The sequence below is a fragment of the Vidua chalybeata genome, chromosome 1 (assembly GCF_026979565.1).
Source record: "Vidua chalybeata isolate OUT-0048 chromosome 1, bVidCha1 merged haplotype, whole genome shotgun sequence".
In the NCBI taxonomy this organism is placed as follows: domain Eukaryota; kingdom Metazoa; phylum Chordata; class Aves; order Passeriformes; family Viduidae; genus Vidua; species Vidua chalybeata.
Genome location: NC_071530.1, coordinates 80,841,599 through 80,860,113, shown reverse-complemented (window position 1 = coordinate 80,860,113; position 18,515 = coordinate 80,841,599). Strand labels below are relative to the sequence as shown.

Here is an 18,515-nt window from a genome sequence, read left to right as displayed (position 1 = left end):
CCCGACTACAGAAAGTGAATACAAATTGTTAAGACATGACAGATGGTTAAATTAACCAGTAAGACATGACAGGCCATATGGCAGTTCCAGCTAATGCACACCTTTGTACATCAGCTTGGGCCCCTAGCACACCAAAGATCTGCAGTCACTAGAACCAGGACACAGTCTCCAGTGAATTCTTTTTAACTGATTTTAGGGGGTTTTTAAACACAGGATTCTCACCTGTTTAGATTTTACTACACACACAAATGTATCAATTTTTTCATTCCTGAAATACTAGAATGGAAGATTAACTAATGAAAGCTCAGAATTAAAACTCATTTCTGTTTTTACACTTTTTCCATTCTCACTGCATCATTCTCTCTCTGACTCAGGACTATTTGCAAAGATACAGAAAGAAATAATGCCTTCAGTAATTTGACTAATTACACATGACATCTTTCAACTGATATCAAACTCTGGATGCCTGAAAAAAACCCCATGGATATACTACTCTGGCATCCTCAGCCCACACTACAGAAGCTCACCACCAAACAAAAAGTCTGCCCCAATATTCAAGTTCAGAACTAAAAGAACAGCCTTGCCTCACCTGTCAGTATCTTAGATTGCTTTTCCTCAGGTTTTCTCCTTAAAAGATTGAAGTGCAATACGATGCATGGTCTGGAGTGTTCCTTTCAAACTCTCACTGCACTGTCAAACCTATTAGCGGTGTCACCGTCAGGATACTGTCACGTTCAGCTCACACTGTGGAATTTCCCAGACATAATTTGTCCATTAACCAGATTAAGTATCTTAGAAAAGTCTCCTCAAAACAGATTGGCTTTGGCTGCTTAAGGGACACCGCAAAACCAACATCTGAACTAAGGCCAGCAGTTTTCACATTAGTGCTAAAAATAGAGAAGGGAAGGAGGAAAAAAAGGGATTACACTTTTATAAGTGTAATAAACAGGCCCCAAATAAACTTTAAAAATCATTCAATAAGGTTTATTGTATCTCATAAGAAGTACCCACATAATTTTTATCCCATTTAAACTAACCAAATATTAAGTTAATAAGGTTTTAAAGAAATGGATTGGCATCCATTACATTTCTCAGCATGTTTAAAAGAAAAAATAAAGGTAGAAATATTTTTAAATAGTCCGTGATTTTAGCCATGCAAACTAATTTCACTGCAAAGTATTGTATCAGTTATTATAAATCTAAGGATCTAGGGAAAACAGAAGGACAAACTATAAATTTGTACCTCATCCTGAGCATTTTCTTCTTTCTGCTACTGCCCTTGTTCTGTTGAAAAGCACTCACCTGCTTACAACATTTTATCAAAAATAAATTGCTAGTGGAAAAGAAAAGTTTGACTGGGAGAAAAGATGTAAGAGGCAAATATAGCCAGGAAGAAATAGCAGATTAAATGTGACAGACAAGTTCAGGGAGATAATTCCTATTTCATTTCTCATCTAGGGTACTGTCGATGAAGAAAAAACTAAAAACAGAAACTGCCCCAAAGCAACCACCACTATACATCAACAATTTGCCTTCAGCTGGGAAAAAAGTAAAAGATAATTTTTTTTTTTTAAACCATTCAGCAAATTATCATACTGGGTGTTACTTTGTGTTTGTTTGGTGTTTTTTCACCCCCCTCTCTTAAGCTCTGCCTCTTCCATGCCCCTCAACCCTCCCAATTTTACAAGAAAAAGGAAAAGAAGTCCCATGCACAAATGGGAACAGATGCTGCTATCTGGTTATACAAATCACTGTTCCTAACTTTCCTGCTTGCTACCCACTTTGAGTGAGGGCTGAGTGCCTCAGCAACAGGATGATGTTACTAAGCAACACGGCCAAGCAGCTCTGCAGAAGCTGTTTGGATAGTTCACCACAGCTACATGACAACTGAAAACAATATTAGGCCTTTGTAGCAGCAGAGATCTTTGAAGTTTTGCTTATCTTGATCTTAGAAAAGATAAAAATTTATTATTTGAAATTCTGAATGCTAATAGTTTGTGTTGCACCGTGGGCTCTAGGCTGATGCAGGGGCTGTGGCAATTGGGTAATTCAAGTCTGCCCAACTACAGTATTCCTCAACTGGCTTTTGCTGGGCAACCTGAATTCTTTATCTAATTGTAATGTCCTTCCGAGAAGCTCACTGTTCCAAGAGGTGGTTTTCCTGCTAACAGGGAGAACGCAAACATAGTTCTAACAAATCTTGATCACACATGCACCTTTTAAAAAGTTAAAGTTAACTTATTATGAATATTCTTGTTTTGAAAACCTGTGTTCCAGTTTCTGACAGACACAGCTGAAATTTCAGACACTGCATCTGGAGTTTGCTCACAGAAAAGTGTTGGCAACTTATCTTTTGTAATTCCTTTTAGATTGCACGTTATTAGAGGTCTGAACAATAGTAAATTTTGGAAATTTTATCTGTAACTCTTTGTATTCAAACTTGCCTTTTATTAGGAGAATAGAGAAAAGCATTGGTAGTATTTGTTCTTTCATGTAAGGTCATCTTTGATAGAATGTTAAACACTTTCTCCTCCCAGAGGCTTTCTCCTCAGTGAATACTTACTTGAAGTCCTTGGTTTCTGGACTTCACCAAGACATGAGGTATAAGTATGTGACATTCAGGAGGAAAAAATGGAGTTCATTATCTTTGTGTTTTTCTCAATGCCAAATTCAAGAAATGGAAGGTATCTCTGGATATTCCGTGATACTCTATTACTCATCACGTTTTCACTGTCCATTTGAGACTTGTTGCATTTAAAATATGGAGTTAAAACACGGACGTTTTATTAAATGTTTACATAATCAATTTGAATACAATCTAACTAAAGAATTTAGTTATGCTTGTGAAGAAGTTTATACAATTACCCACTTTTAGAATTATGCTCACAAGATTATTGCACCATTATTTAAGCTGGTTTTAGGTTGTTTCCGTTATGTACCTATTGAGACCTCTGCTAGAAATCTATTACTGAAGACATTATAATCTGAAGCAATTCTAACAGGGATGCTCTAAATAAAAGAAATACTGAATGTAGAGACAAAGAAAAGGAATACTGTTAACACCAAGACACGAGTAGCTCAAGGACTTAAAATTTATGCTGAAATAATCATTGCATCCCATAAAATAAAGTTCTCTTTTATTTCATTATTCTTACTAATATAGCAATCACTCAATAGCATGCATTTAGTATCCAACTTCCAAAGACTCAGAAATATACCTTAAGTAAAACCTTCCACAATAAGCAACAAGCAAAGGAGGAAATGGATGGCTACAGATTCTTTTTAGCAGGAACATATTGTAAGGAAAAAAAAAAGAAAAAAAAAAGAGAGCAGAGAAGAAAGGAAAAAAACACAGCAAAACAGACTTTGCAATTAACCTCACAAACTCAGATTACTGCTGAAAAGCATGGCCAGAAAAGGACCTTAGGCTGAAAGAGCGCTGTCACTCCAGCAGAGAGTCCATGCTAAAATGAAATGGCCATGACAAATGCTGCAGGTGACAAATGGTGAAAGAAGGTCACTGGCAAAAGGAAAGCAGATCCAAGATAAGGAACATAAGAAATGTGTTCTCAGCAGTTTACAATAAACTACTGGAAGTGTTCAGCTTCAAGAATGGCTTTAACAGTAATTTCAATTAGAAGAATGCGATTCATGTAGTCCAAAGTTGACAAGTACTTGAGGCATTCTGAAGTGTCACAGCATTAGTTACTGGTTATTCATAAATGCAAATTGACACTATTTGCATGTCAAATGGCTGCCCGGCCTGTGAAGCCAACACTTCCATGGCCATATGGCTGGCTGAAGACATGTGCATCAAGTTTTGCCTGATTTTACAGAAGTGGTCCAAAATCTACTGCTGACTGAAAAAAAGCAGTGACATACAATCACAACCTCGATAAACTTCAGATAAAAAGAGTTTTTCAGCTAAGACATTTAATTCTGGATTCACAAGATAGGATCTTAAGTATGGTAGAACACAAACTAGATCACGCTGGAGGAGATGCTCAGTTAAGTTCAGCATTAGCTGGTTCTTGCCAAAGGCATCTCAAGATGCAACACAGAAAAGGATGACATGAGCAACACAGGAACTACAACTTCAGGCAGAAAGAAACACAAAATTTCAATGAATAAACCTTGAAAGCTTTGAAGTTTGGTCAGAGACCAGACAAAGTGCAATCATGGCTCGGGGGGGGTCACTGTATTCACTAGGACTATTGGGTTCAAATATTTTGAGGGAAAATGGAGAAGCACTAGCTGACAAAGATGCTCCAGTCAAACACATCATGGCTGGTTAGATAAAGCCCTAAAATCAAAGGCTGATGGTAAAAAGCCACTCAGAAGATACCTTTAGCTCTCACTCCCTCCTTGGTCAGATGAATTACAGAAATACAGAAAGACCTGGGTTGGAAGGAACCTAGTTTCAAACTAGTTTCAAATCATCTAGTTTCAAACACCCCTCACCATTGGCAGAGATGAACTATGCCAGGGACTCAACTAATCCTGTCTTCTACCAAAGAAAGTAAATCCTTCATCAAATTAATTATTCTTACCAGGATTCAGCACTCTTAACAAATAATCTATGTTTACTGTGAGAAGCTATGTAATCTAGCAGCCTCTTCTCTATTAAGAAATGGAGGAAACACACTAAGTCAGGTCTGCGTACAGCAACCATCTTTATTTCTTGATAATCCATGCAGGACAGTTCAGAAGAAATGAAGGCTAGAAAGTGTCTCTTGCCTACAGAGGGTCACAGCTGTGTACAGTTCCCTAGCTGAAGTCCTAACCCTGTGTAACACTCCCAGTTTTGCTTGTTATGTGAGGCCATGAAATATTCTATTATGTTCCTAATACAGGTGGCTGAGATATGCTGTACTCAACCAGGTCACATAGGTATTTTCCTACTCTTCTTTTCAGCAAGAGATGCCGAACATGTAACTAGCTATTAAGTGTATTATTATTACCTCAGCTCCAATTCTGTTCTTTCCCTTCCATATTTCCATCTTCCATCTTTCTACACAGGATTTATTTTCCTCTCTTCAGAAAATACCTCCTAATATTCCACTACCAAGAAGTTTCCTTGGCTTATTTCATGGTTTTGTGCCAAGATAATAAAATGAAAAAGTATTTTTCAAGTAGACAAGAGTTCTCCCTGTGGAACTTTATTAGGAGTACCCTTCCTTTCCATTCCTTCAATCTTCAAAATAACACACTGAAAATGTTCCTTTACCCAGGTCCCTGCCCAACTACACTCTTGGAAGAATATCCATCTTCTCTAGCTTAACTAAACATTTCCTAAGTGGCACTACAGAAAATCCATGCTCAGAGCCCTGACAGGAAATAGAAAGACATCAAATATCATCTAAGAAAAGGTCAGTAAGCAGGTCATTCCAGCACAATCTGTTTTTGGAGAACTCCTGTTGCAAATTATCCCATTAACCATTTACAATCTTCATGTCTTCTATTTTCCTTTCTATCAGTTTATGTTGTAATGTCCAAAGAGCACTGTGATTAGCAGGTCTGCAATTTTTCTTTCACTCAGTCCTCCTTTTCTCCACAGTATATTAGCCCCAAATGCACAGAGGGCTGTCATCTTGTCCCCCTCCACCATCTTTTCCTGCACAACTATCTGCAAGAGTCCATCTCACCCTCCTTTACAGACCATGCTCCTGGGACTTTGAAGAGCTCATGACACTTTTTGGTGATCAAATGTAAACATGACTGCATTCCCACTGAACCAGGATGCTCAGGAAAGTAGTGGGGTGGGGAAAGACCCCATGGAGAGGTGTCATTTTTCTCTGCAGTGACAGGAAATCTACCCTAGTATTAGAGGGTCACAGCTCCTTCTCCACCTTTACTTTCCTCCCAGGCAACACTCTTCAAACCCAGGGACAGCTTTAGCTGGATGATCAAAAGCTTTTACTGCCTGAGAGCAGCACAGCTGGCTAGCTGATAAAAGGGATGCTTTGTACCTGGATTGGATTGAGAGGTTAAGGGGCCATAAGGCAAGACAAGGCCATAGACATACGCTGTGGAGGAAGTAAATACAGAAAAGCATATGCAAAAATTTCCTCAGAAAAGGGAGGATTGCATGAGATTTCAATCCACTTCTATTCAAACTAATATAGCACTTTTATATTAGAGCATTGAAGAATTGTTTGGGTTGGAAGGGACCTTAAAGATTAGTTTCAACCCCCTGTCATGGGCAGGGACACTTCTTCATGAACACACTATAAGTTGCAACTTGATGTACTTATTAAAAATCTATGTGATCCAACTGGCAGTTTCATATGCCATGACTTATAATTTTAAGACTAGTCATCACTTGGTCCTTCTCATTTCAGCATATTAAATTGTGACTTTTGCTTCTAACCACTTATGATAATGTACAGTTCCATGAATTCATTATCATTAGACAATATCTCTCTGTCCTCTCCAATACCACTTTTATAAAACCAACAGGTATTCTGTTCTGGGTCCACATCTATGTGATCTTCAAATTTGACCCTATGAGTACTGAAAAATTACCTAATTTATCTCCCATGACTGCTCATAGAGCAAATTTGGCCCAGTGTAGCTTCTGGCAGCTGTTACCTCTGACAAGTAACATGTTTCACCCATAAGCATTCTGCATATGGCACAGGCAGACATAGGCAACCCCTCCAGCCAAGCTTTGGCCTTAAATAAAGGGGCCTTCCACAACTGCCCATTTTGCCACCTTCTTTCTGCCATCATTAATTACTCTTGATCAGAGGCACCTTCACTGCTTTAAAGAGAGTGTGTGCACACAACAACCACAAAGCCATTAGATATGCCAACAAATGAATGCTTATGTTACTGATGAGCTGCATACTGACTTTCTAAATCTCAGCTACTCCATCTACTCCTAACAGTTTCTGTGCCACAGCAACTGGAAAGGATTATGTTTTCCACCACAGTAAAAATGAAGGGCTTGTTCTCACATCCCTTAAATACCCAAAAAACACGATGAAGATAAGATTTCTGTCATTTTTAATCAATACTTTTGCAACAAACAATTCCAGGCTACTGGATAATGCCTTGCAACAGGGTTTGAGACTGAGGAAGCTGCAGGTTTCACATGTGCCTTCTTTGCCCAGTGCACAAGCAAGACAAACACAGTCATCCCATTTAAGACTATACAGCAGAAATAAATCTTCTCACTGATGCCACATAAGACTGAGTATCAGAAATTTGACAGAAGGGAACCTTGTCTTTGTTTATACTCCTTATCGCATACAACAGCACTCTCCTCTGCTCTTAAGGAGTGAGTTTGAGGCCAAAGACCTACAGCACAGAATCATGCTCCTGGCAACTGAAGAGGACAAGAGATTATCACTGAGACCTGAAGGCAAAAATGGGTTATAAAAGGCAAGGATGAGACTTAGCCTCATTAGCACACCCTTAAGACCCAAAGTTTGGATGTAGAATCGTTTATGAGGCCCTATTATCTTCCTGCAATCTCATACTAGACAGAACACAGATCAATATAAGCAAAACAAGCATAGGAACTGTAGTGCCAACACTGGTTAATTTCCATTGCTTTAACCTAAGTTCCATAAAATCAGGTTCCCAAAACACTGCTCTTTGACTTCATACATTCAATTGGATTTCAGTAACCATGAAAAATTGGCAAATTCCAGCTCCTTCGTTTAACCATCCTTCTGCTAGGGACAGAGACTCTTCTCTGTTAGCTTTTTGTCAACTTCACCTCCTTCTTGTCCTCCTCCTCAGCAGGTATATAAGCAATGACATTTCAAATTCTGCTCTGATGCTTAAGATATTTCTTCTAGTGACTTGCATGCTTAAATTTGAATCCTGGTCTTCTTAGGTACACTGCTAAAGTTCAGGACCAGAGGCCAGAAACCACATTTGTGGTAACCAAGCAACAGCACAGGCCTCAGTAGTCCCTAGAAGCATGTCTGATGTTACATTCACCAAAAATCCCAGAAACAGCCACTGCCATACAGTTTCGCAGTCATTTGGTTAAAATACTTGCAGCTTTATACAAGTTGAACCCATTTTCACCAGTACTGCACACTGGTACTCTTTGCCCAAAAAGCTTGTTAGTCTGCAATATTATTTGATTTAACATCCCTCTGAAAGATCATTAGGAGGATCAGCCAAACAATGTCCCTTATGAAGAATGGGAAGCAAAGGGAAAGGTGGTGATCAGTGAAAAGAACAGGACCCAAGTTTAGATGTATTTCTTGTGTTTGCTCACACTGGGAGCCAACATCAAGTTCATTAGCTCAAAGATGCATATGGGGCTTCTGTATTTGGCTCTTGTCAATTATTCCTCTCCTACGAGCAAATTAATTTCATGTGATCTAAATCTGAAAGATACAGGAGCAAAAATCATGGCAATAATAACATATTTCAAAGTCATCCACCTTATTCCTTCTGTTTTCTTGCTGTATACTGTCCATTGTGGATATACCTTTTCCAAACTGGAATTGAGCACTATTGTAAAGGTTTCAGTTGTAACAATTAGAAACATAACTGTTGCTAAAGAAATTGGTAGAATAAATGACAAAGAAAAGCAAAGTGAACATTGAATTGTATATTTGTATCAACTCCAAGCAACACCAGCATATCTAACCTCCAAGCTGCAATGTGGAAACAAGTAATTTTGTATCAGAAAGACACCAAATTCCATGTACTGATTAATATCTGAAATATTGCTGGATATTACTCAAAATCTTCCACTTCATTTTCTTATCTGAGAGAAAGAGTCTCAAAACAAACAAGAGTAAAAGGAGACGAAAAATCCCCAAGACTGCAGTGCCTGTCCCAGAACAAAAGAGCATTAACAGTGTTCTCATGTGTAAAGGCTCTGGCAGCAGATAAAGGAATTTTCCAGCTAATAATAACAAAGAAAAAAAAAACTTTAAAAAAATCTATGGAAAACTACTTTGGTTAAAATTAATGAAGCAATTTGGTTCTCCCTATAAAAGAGATACTCACGGGATTCTGTAAAAATACAGAATAATTATGGGAAACAACTGAGTGTCCTTTCTGTTATGATCAATCATATAGATGGTCCAAGAGCTTATCTTAAAGCAACAAAAAAAATCGAAGTATTTTTCTTCCTTGCCTGTCCAAAAAAGTACAATGGCATATCACACCTAGACTATTTTATTAGCTCAGCCCTGTGTCTCGGGTGGGGATTTAAATGCACAGGGAACTTTTAATTCTGGGGTGATTTAGATTCACTTTGGCTGTAAGTTAACAGCAATGCAGCTCTTCTAGCACAAAAACAAATAGAGTGTGATTTACTGGAGACCTCTAACACTTAACAAGATAATCTTTTTAAAGATGGCAATGAACTAGTGATATATAGATGATCCAGTATCTTCACGCAATCGAAAGGAAACATCAATCCATGCTAGTAGTAATGTACATCAGTTATCCCATACAAAGTTGCTTAAGCTGTTCTGTGCCCCTGTGAGTGCACACGGACATGCTTTAACATGTCAACACTCACTATCAAATAGAAGTCCTGCCATAAGCCCCAACAAGAAACCAGGGTTCAACACATCACATGCAGTGAAAAGCTTACAGAAGGAGAAAGGGTAAAGGAAGGTCCTCAGCAAAGAGAGAGATGAGTGAGGCAAAACATATGAAGGAGCAGAAGGAACCAATTAAGACTCTGATAAATTTAGAACTCTTTGCTCAATAAGCAGTGGAAAGCATATTTTATGTATTAACCCATGCCACATTTTTATAAACTTGTGTTATTTTAATGTTAGTACTATACTTGCATACAAACAGTCCCATTCAGAAAGGAAAAATTCTTTTCCATTTTGATTTTACTTGAAAGTAGATTGTAAACACCAGGCTGAGCACTGAAATTTTCAACACTGGTAGCAGCAGGGCTGTCTAGAGGGATGCTGCAGCTCTTGTTTCAGTGGAATGTGTCACCACTACATGAAAGATAGCTGTGTAATATTCTTTCCATCTAACATTACATCAAGTGATTCACACCAACATTAATTTCTTAAACTTAAGCTTTTAGTACAGCTTATGAAACATGGTGCAGTCTTCAAGCAGGATTATTTTCCTTTGAGTTTTTTGTAATAAGGTAATGCATAAAACTACTTTCCATTGCTTTACATGTCCCTAGTCTTCCCTAAACCTGGATGAAGAGGCAGGAGTGGCTTTGTAACATTGAGGCTGCTCCCAGCCACATAACATCAGGCACAAACCACCTGAACAACACACTCTGACTGCCTCCTTTCCCTTTCCCTCCTTTCCCTTTGCTCCTCAGTACTCCTCTAGTACTGTCTATCTGATTCTGCCCACCAGAAGATGCTTCAGAAGAGCATGAAGAGTGGGCACCTATGCCATGACCTGCCTCCTGAAAGAGTATTCCCATGTTTCTGCTGCTTGCTGTCCTATACACTCCTCCTTCCAGGCAAAATGGGCTGCTTTGGTGAGTTTGGCTCCCAGCAGCACTCCAAAACTCAATCCAGGTGTGGAAGCTGCAAGAAGGTATTTACAAATTGTGCCTTCTGGATTTGGATTGCTGCTTGAACAGGCAGTCAAATATTCTTTGGAGCACTGCAGAGCAGAAAACTACTTCTAAAACTGTAATTGCAGATCATAGCAATGAAGCAGCTAGACTAAGAATAAACATAGCAAATGTACACTCACCAGAGCCACTATATACACATGTACACACACACCCATACACACACACACTTGGCAGTGGCAGCAGCTCAAATATAACTAGACTAAAAGCCATTTCTGAAGACGTTTCTAAGGTTACTCGGTTAAAACTGAGTCATTGCACTGTTGCATATCTCATTTGAAATTCAGGATGGAGTCTAAGAATTGCCATTTTTAAAATTTCAAGTTGTTTCATAATCAAATTTGTAGGAAATTGATATAAATTATGCCATATCCTCAGTTAAGTCTCACATAGATTATGTTTTGGGTCATCTATGTAACTCTTTACTTGAATTTTTTTTTTTAATGGATCTTATCTGAATGTCTTCTCTTTTAAATATCTAAGTCTGGCACTGATACAGTTTGGCTTGTTTAGCACACTGAAACCCAGTAGTATTCATGAACTCGATAGCTCCAGGACAAATTTCTAGTATAATGCAAAAATAATTAAAACAAAGGCATTATTTGGGTTTCTAGTAATTACTACAAATACTATTTTTTTTATTGCCAGATATAAAAAGATTACTTAGTATAACATCATCCCTGTGATGACACATACATACCAATGCAACTTCACATTAATCACAGCAGGCAAGCCATCAATCAGTGCAATGTGACAACTGTTCTCCATTCTTCCTCCTCCTCTCTCTCTCTCAAAAACCCCAAAAAACTTCAAAGCATCTTTGGATATTTTGAACAAGAAGCAAAACCACTATTTATTAAACATTAGCTTTTCAAAATACAATTGCTTGCTCTCTTTCTCAGTGGGTTTGATTTCTAACACAATGACTAAAAAACTCCTGCAAAAATACAATATACTTAGAGCTGAAATTCCAAACCTATTCTGAGCAAAAACACAGAAAAAAGGAAGAAATTAAGATTGCCTTAGTAGTATCTGTAATATCTGATCCTGGCTAACTCTAAAGCATATGCTAATTTTAAGCTTCTGAGTAGTCCATTGGCTTCAGTGAATCTAGTGAAAGTCTAGAAGATTAGTCAGGCACTTAACACTGCTAGCAAATGTGTAACTCTGGGATGGCAGTGAGGCCACGTGGAACACACATAAGAATGGCAGTGGAAAATAAGGGGTAGGAGCACACAATAGGAAACCTTTGCAAAAGAATGGATCATGTGATAGAGCTCCTTTCAAGGACCACTTGAAAGGCATGTCACCACTCTGGGAAAAAAAAAAAAAAAAGAAAAGCTATTTACTAACATACTGTTGCTTACACTGAGTCTTTGAAGTAGCAATACTTTCTCTCTCCAGGTCTGCCACCTAATACTTATTCAAGTTACACGATTTTCCATTTGTTGTAAAATAAAACAACGAGGGTTTTTACATAAAAAGGGTTTTTAAAATCAAATCCCTAAGGGATGAATGACCTGGTAGATTGTTACGTTTGTTCTGATCAGCCCAGCACTCGGCAAAGTTAGCGTTGCTTTATCAATTTTTACAAACTCAACACCAAACTCAAATGGTCAATCACTACTTCAGTCCCATAGGAAAATCCAAACAAAAATACACCAGCCACTTCCTAAATGCATGTATCATCTAGAGGCTTTTTCTTTCACCAAAGTCATAAATCAGTAAATCAAGCAACGCCCTGCAGCAGGCTTTAAAAAGATGCAGGTTATGCAAGATGCAGAAGTCTTATCAAAAGATTTTATTTAAAAGCAATCCAAGAAAATGAACGTCAGTTCCTTAGCTTTTATTCACAAGAAAGTAGAAAATTCTGTTAGAAATATCTACAGAAGCATTATTGGCCAAGAAGGCCAAAAGAGCCTAAAAATCCACGTTTCAACTTGGATCTAGCTTAGGACAAACAGCTTCTGTAGCACTTCAGAATCATTATGCCAGACCTTAATCCCTAAATAAAAAAGTTTTGGACTAACCTATCATCACAGATTTGATGCTGCAATGCTATAAAGATGCCTTCTTAAAAAAAAAATCAAACCCCTAACACAACACAAATGTCAATGCTAACAGTCCATAAACAGGAAAAAGTACTGTGCCTGTTAGAAACTTCCCAAAGCAAAGACTTCTATCCTAGAATAAAAGTAAGAAAAATCAGGCAAATACGAATAGCTCACAGCCACAGGTATATAAGTTTAAAATCTATTTTTTTCTCTGTTCCCTTGACGCTGACAGTTCCACCCATGTCTTTTTAGACTCAAACTCTTGCTATATGATGAAGTTAGAAAACTCCTAAAATACAAAGCCTGTGGCAATTCTAAATTTCCACTGTACAAAGGTAGTATTTAATACCTGTGGCCAACAGTATGTTGGACTACAGCGGGAAGAAGTTGTATTAATATAAATGTTAAATAAACTGCTTAGCATTCTGAGACTCAGTATTTGACAACAGGTTTGATATAAGCATCCCGAGATCTTGAATTTCACCTTAATTTAATGATGCTGTCACTTTACTCATTTGGAAATAAAAATGTGGTGTGTTATATATATATATATATATATATATATAAAGATATATAGTTTTAAAATCCCTGCCCTTTAAACAGGAAAATAATCCAGCAAATACTTCTTACAAGCAGATAGATCAAAAACCGTATTTTATTATTAGTTAATTCCATCTGTGTGTTTAGACACACAGGAATTATATAGGATGCTGACAACAGCTGGACTGGGGGAGGGGAGGTGGGTGAGAGGAGAAAGGGGGGTGAGGTCTTCACTCCAGTAAGAGACTTGTGTACCTCACTGATAAACTCAGCCTAACTTCTTTATGTATCATATTTATCTTCAAATCTATTTATGTCACACAAGAGAACATATGAGCATAGCAGCTGTTACTATAGCAATGAAACTGAAATTTTTGAGAACACAAAAAACCCACCCCTGAAGGATGCTCAGTTTAGCAAAGAGATGGTTTAGAGAACAGCGCACCAGTATCTCACTTCTTGGATCTGCTCAAAGTCTGCGTTTACAGAGACATCAAATCAGCTGTAACAGCCTGTTCCCCAAAGAGCACTCGGAGCCAAATCACCGCTACCTCTTACTCGGCACGACTCGGTACACCGGGAGTTCCTGCTAAGTAACCCCAAACTTGTCAAGTACGCCTGAGCCGCCTGTAAATCCGGGGAAGAGCGATTCCCTGCAAAAGGCTCAGAGGTTCTGATGGCGGCAGAGAAGAGATTCGCCATAGTAACAAACCCCCACCCGCACCGCGGGTCACAGCGGGGAGCGCGGCGAGCCCCGCACCCCCCGGCAGCACGCACACCTGCCCGGCGCCGGGAAGGCGGGACGAGCCGGGAGAACTCAGGTACTTTGCTCAAGCAGTGGCAGGCAGCCTCTCCGGGCACGACTCGGGATGAAACCCACCCGCAATTCTCCCAAGTGCCGTTCTTCTGTCAAACGCCCCCCACTCCTTCCCTCCCTCCCTCGACCGGCGGCCCTGTCCCCCCGCCTCTCGCCGTCCCTCGCCCTTCGCCGCCTCCCTCCGCGGGCGCGGCGGCACCGCGCAGCCCCGTCCCCCGCCGCAGCCGCGGACCCGAGGCGCTGCCGGCCGCGGTTTTTACCTGCGAGGGAGCCGGGTCTCTGCAGGGTGGCGGTGGCGTACAGCTCCTGGGAGTGCTTGCTGTACTGATCGGCAGCGTGAACAAGCCGCTTGGTAGGCGACAGGGTGGCGTAAGTGCCGATGGTGGAGCTTAACTGGTGGATAGGAGAGGAGGAAATGTTAGACTGGACGGTGGGCGGGGAGGTCACTCGGATGGGGGACGGCGACAGTCCCGCCGAGGAGACGACGATGTTGATGGGCGAGCTGGTGCTGTAGGACTTGGCCAGGCGGCTGGGGGACTGCTTCGGGGAGGAGAGGCGCTGCGCGGTGGCGTAGGCGGCGCCCTCGGCGGCGGAGCCGGCCCGCGGCAGCTTGGTGGGGGAGCCGCCGGGCTGGGCGGGCAGCGGGGAGCTCACCCGCTGCGCCGGCAGCGTGGAGCTGGCGTAGTAGAGCGCGGCGGCGTGCTGGGGCTCGGGCAGGTGGAAGGCGCTGCCGTGGCTGGGCGCGAAGGGCTCCCGCGGCTGCGGGGCGGCGGGCGGCGGCGGCGGCTCCGGGCCGCCCGGGTGGGCGCCGCGGCCCCCCGGGCCCTGCTGCGGGAAGGAAAGGCAGAGGCGTCAGCGGCGGCGGGCGCCCAGCTCCCCCGGCCCTGCGCGGGGCGGTGCGGCCCCTCCGGCCGCACGCAGCCCCCTCGCTGACCTCGAACCAGGCACCCGGCGCCCGCGGGATTACGGGAGTTGGTAATCTGCTAAAGCATTCCCGGCCTTTCAGGGAAAAAAACAACCGCCGGTTCGGGCCGAGAGGCGTCGAAACTCCTCCCGACGGCTGAAGCCGGCACCCGGCCGTGGGGCACAGCGCTCCGGGGTGCCGGTTTCCGAAACGCGCTCTCCTGCCAACCCCTAAATCAGGCAGGGTTTAGCCCCGGCTCAAATACTTACGTACATACATATACACACATAAATACACCCGCGCCCCTTTATTCTGCATACATTAGGTGAAGAGCGGCCGAAGCCTCGGAAAAGCCTTTAATCGAGTAACTTTCCTCTGTTTCCAGCAATCTGTGTCCCTACGAGGAGAGGCACCGCACTAGGAGCTCGCTGCCCCCTGCGGCCCCGACCTGGGTGAAAGGGCGGAGGGAAGGGAAGCCCGGGCCGCTGAACGCCAAGCCCCCCTGGCAGCACGGCAAGCGGCCGCCTCGTACTTAGTTACGCGGCACGAAGGGGCGGGGGGTACGGGAGGAGCTGCCTGGGCCGGGCGCTTCCCTGGGCCACATCCAGCGGGGAATCTGCATAGAGGAGGAGGGAGAGAGCTCCCTGTACCGACCGCTGGCCGCGAGCGAGGCAGCGCTGAGTTCCCTCTAAGACCAGTAATTGAGGGGGGCTGAGAAGAGGGAGCGAGAGAAAATCCTCGGGAGATGCTGCCTATGAGATATTTCGGTTCTGTGCCTGAGCCGCTTCTGAAGCCGCAGAGGATGGAGCTCGCCCTCACACACAGGCGGCTCCCCCTTTTTTTTTTATCGCGGATCTTAGGCTCAAGAGATCATCTGTGAGTCTGGTAACGTTAAAATCCTCTCATAACTGCACCCCGCAGTGAGCGATCGCTCAGCGCTCTGTTGGAAGATGCACTGTTGGATTCAGATACTATTTTCTTTCTGGTTAGGCAGGGGATTTACTTGAAACCTCAGAAAGTACTCTGGATCCTCGGAGTTGACAGCATAGTTTGAATCGGTCTGACCGGTGCTTTGCCCAAACACATGCATACGCCTCTCAGCTACTGATTTCCTTAGCCAGAAGAAGCTTTAAAATGTGAATAACGAATTTTGTGACTCAATTCAAAGAGGTGTTGTGAATGCCAACAGTAGCATTGTTACACATTGAATAGCAATGTGGTTTTCCAGTAGCATCCTACAAAAAAACAAGTGGGCAAAAGCACCGTGTTCCTGGTATGAAATTTGATTTATTTGCACCAGGATATTCAATAAAGGATTTGGTCAGGAGCTGAGGGCAACGTAATTAATCGGAGCAGAAAATAAGATACAAAATGCCAGAAATCTGTACTTATTCCTATGTACGCCCACTGGAAATGTTTCTGTCTTTTTTTTTTTTTTTTTTTACTTTTGGAGCCTGCCCCTCATCTTAAATGCTTTGTGTCTGGAGGAAGAATATGTATTTTCCTAGACAGAGACAAAAACAAGGCTTTGGAGAAGCTCCTCCTGGAGCTTTGCTCCCAGTTGTTAGTAGCATGGAAGAAGCTACCAGCACTGACATTGTTCAGGCTTCTTAAGATAGCACTGCCAGACCCAAACCTCCCTGGCTTTGAGGTTTTGCACCTCACAGAGCAATGGCTTTACACATAAATGAAATGTAAACTGTTCCACTCCAGGTGCTCTGTATGGTGACTGCCAGGTGAGCTCACAGATGGAAGTAGCTGATCTCTTTTGAGCTGGACTGTTTGGATTGCAGCAGCAAGTAACAAACACCACAGCTTCAAGTACAAGCATTGATAGTCTCAAAAATGGTCAACAAGCTCAAGTTGCTCATTTGAAAGGCTCCTAAGAAAAACCAGGAAGGAAAACTGTGGGAACATCAGTGCACTTTTAAAAGCTACTTTCATGCTGAGCTACTTACCATATATGCTTTAAACTGGAAAGAAGGACTAATCTTCAGCTGACTGTCCAATAATGTATTTGACAGGAGTACAGTTTTCATTTTCCAGGTTTAGACTATATGGTAACAACTTTCATTAAACACAAACAGGTTGGCATGATTTAAGACAACATGGGCAGAGCAAATTTTGTACTTAACAAAATGTCATTCAAACTAGCTACATTATCAATTGATATTTGTTAATAAATTTTACTTTTTGGACTGTTAAGCAGCATAATAATAATGATAATGATAATGATGATAATAATAACAACAATAATAATAATTTTGTAATAAGCAGTGTTCCAAAATACAGTCTTCTGCAATGTGACCAGTGCACCAGTTGCTTCTTTAGTGCACTGATAATGCACTGGTAACTTTAATATATTGCTGCTGATCCTAAGGGTTTTAGGGAAGCACTGTCATCATGTATACAAAATTTCTTTTTCTAATCTACTTCTACACTGCTTAATGTGTCAAGGATTTAGAGTAATTAATTTAAAGTAAACCAGTATTATCCCATATTCCTAAGAAATCTCTATAAAGCTGGAGGCATTCTGCAAGCACTAATTCAAAAAAAAACGCAAAAATCCCATTTCATGATGATTTGTTATAGGGAACAAGGTGTAGTGATGGGACACAATAATTAAATGCTTAATTAAAAATGCAGTATATAGTACTTCCTAAAAAGCTAAGCATTTGCTCTGTGTGAAGGAGAGAACTTATGGATGAACAGATTGCAATGACAACACTAGCATGCAGTATTTTCTAGGATGTGACTAATCTCAGACCTGTCTTAAATGTACTGTGAGGTTCTTAGGTTTTTTTCGAAGGGCCAAGTGTGCAGTAACATTCTCCACATGCCTTTTCAGAAACAAAATGTGGTTTAGTTTTTCATTGTGTTTCTCCCTGTCTGTGGCTTAAGACAGACATAAAGACATGTCATTGTTCACCTTGCAATGTGACATACTTCATACGGAAGAATAAAATACAATGGTATTTTTCCCTTATTTTTTCCATTTATCCATTATTTTTGTCAACCTGATAACAAAACTGTGTTTAAACTAATAAACTAAGAGCAAATTTGCTTCTCAATAATTATATTTTCTATCATAATCCTATTTCATAGATGTGAATAAAAATCAAGGACTTTCTTACTACAGCCTGATGAATATCTATTCCAAGAAACAGGGATTTAATTTCCCTGGCATCCCAATGAAAAATAGCCTTGCTTATTTGGATTCAATATATGGATTCTGGCATATCCTTTTTAGAAACAGGAATGTGTGAAAAAAACATGAGAACATTAACACAGCTATAAAAATATTTTCTTTCCCATTTAATGTTACTAAGAAGATCGTTTTCTACTGATTCAAAACAGTATCCTTAGCTCTTCATACAGAAAATTATTGGGAGTATCCAGTTAGGTTATAGGAGACCAGAGAACAGTCTAACTGTTTTTTGCCTGTTCATTCAAGCATTTAATGCCCTGAATTCCAGGAAATTAGTTTTTTGGGGGTTGGGTTTTTTGGGGTTTTTTGGTTGTTTGGTTGTTTGTTTACAATCCAACTGATAGTTCAAAATGGAACTTTAACCAAGAAAGAGTAAATAAAAGACTGCAATATAAGATTTCTGTTCCATAGAGTAGAATTGAGAGGGGCAAATAACTGTGTTG

The 18,515-nt window shown here is 41.0% G+C and overlaps 1 protein-coding gene across 11 annotated transcripts in view; it reads right to left on the bottom strand.

Annotated features, from left to right (window-relative positions):
• CTNND2 (catenin delta 2) overlaps positions 1-18,515 on the bottom strand; it is a 631,469-nt gene that overhangs the window by 252,590 nt on the left and 360,364 nt on the right. For 10 of the 11 annotated variants that reach the window (XR_008434168.1, XM_053959428.1, XM_053959656.1 and 7 more), the window contains one exon: positions 14,221-14,788. Coding sequence is in view for 10 of the 11 variants with exons in the window: in XM_053959428.1 (XP_053815403.1) it covers positions 14,221-14,788 (568 nt within the window). In the remaining variant the exon portion in view is untranslated. The remainder of the gene's footprint in view (positions 1-14,220; positions 14,789-18,515) is intronic. The other variant, XM_053960173.1, reaches the window with a different exon arrangement.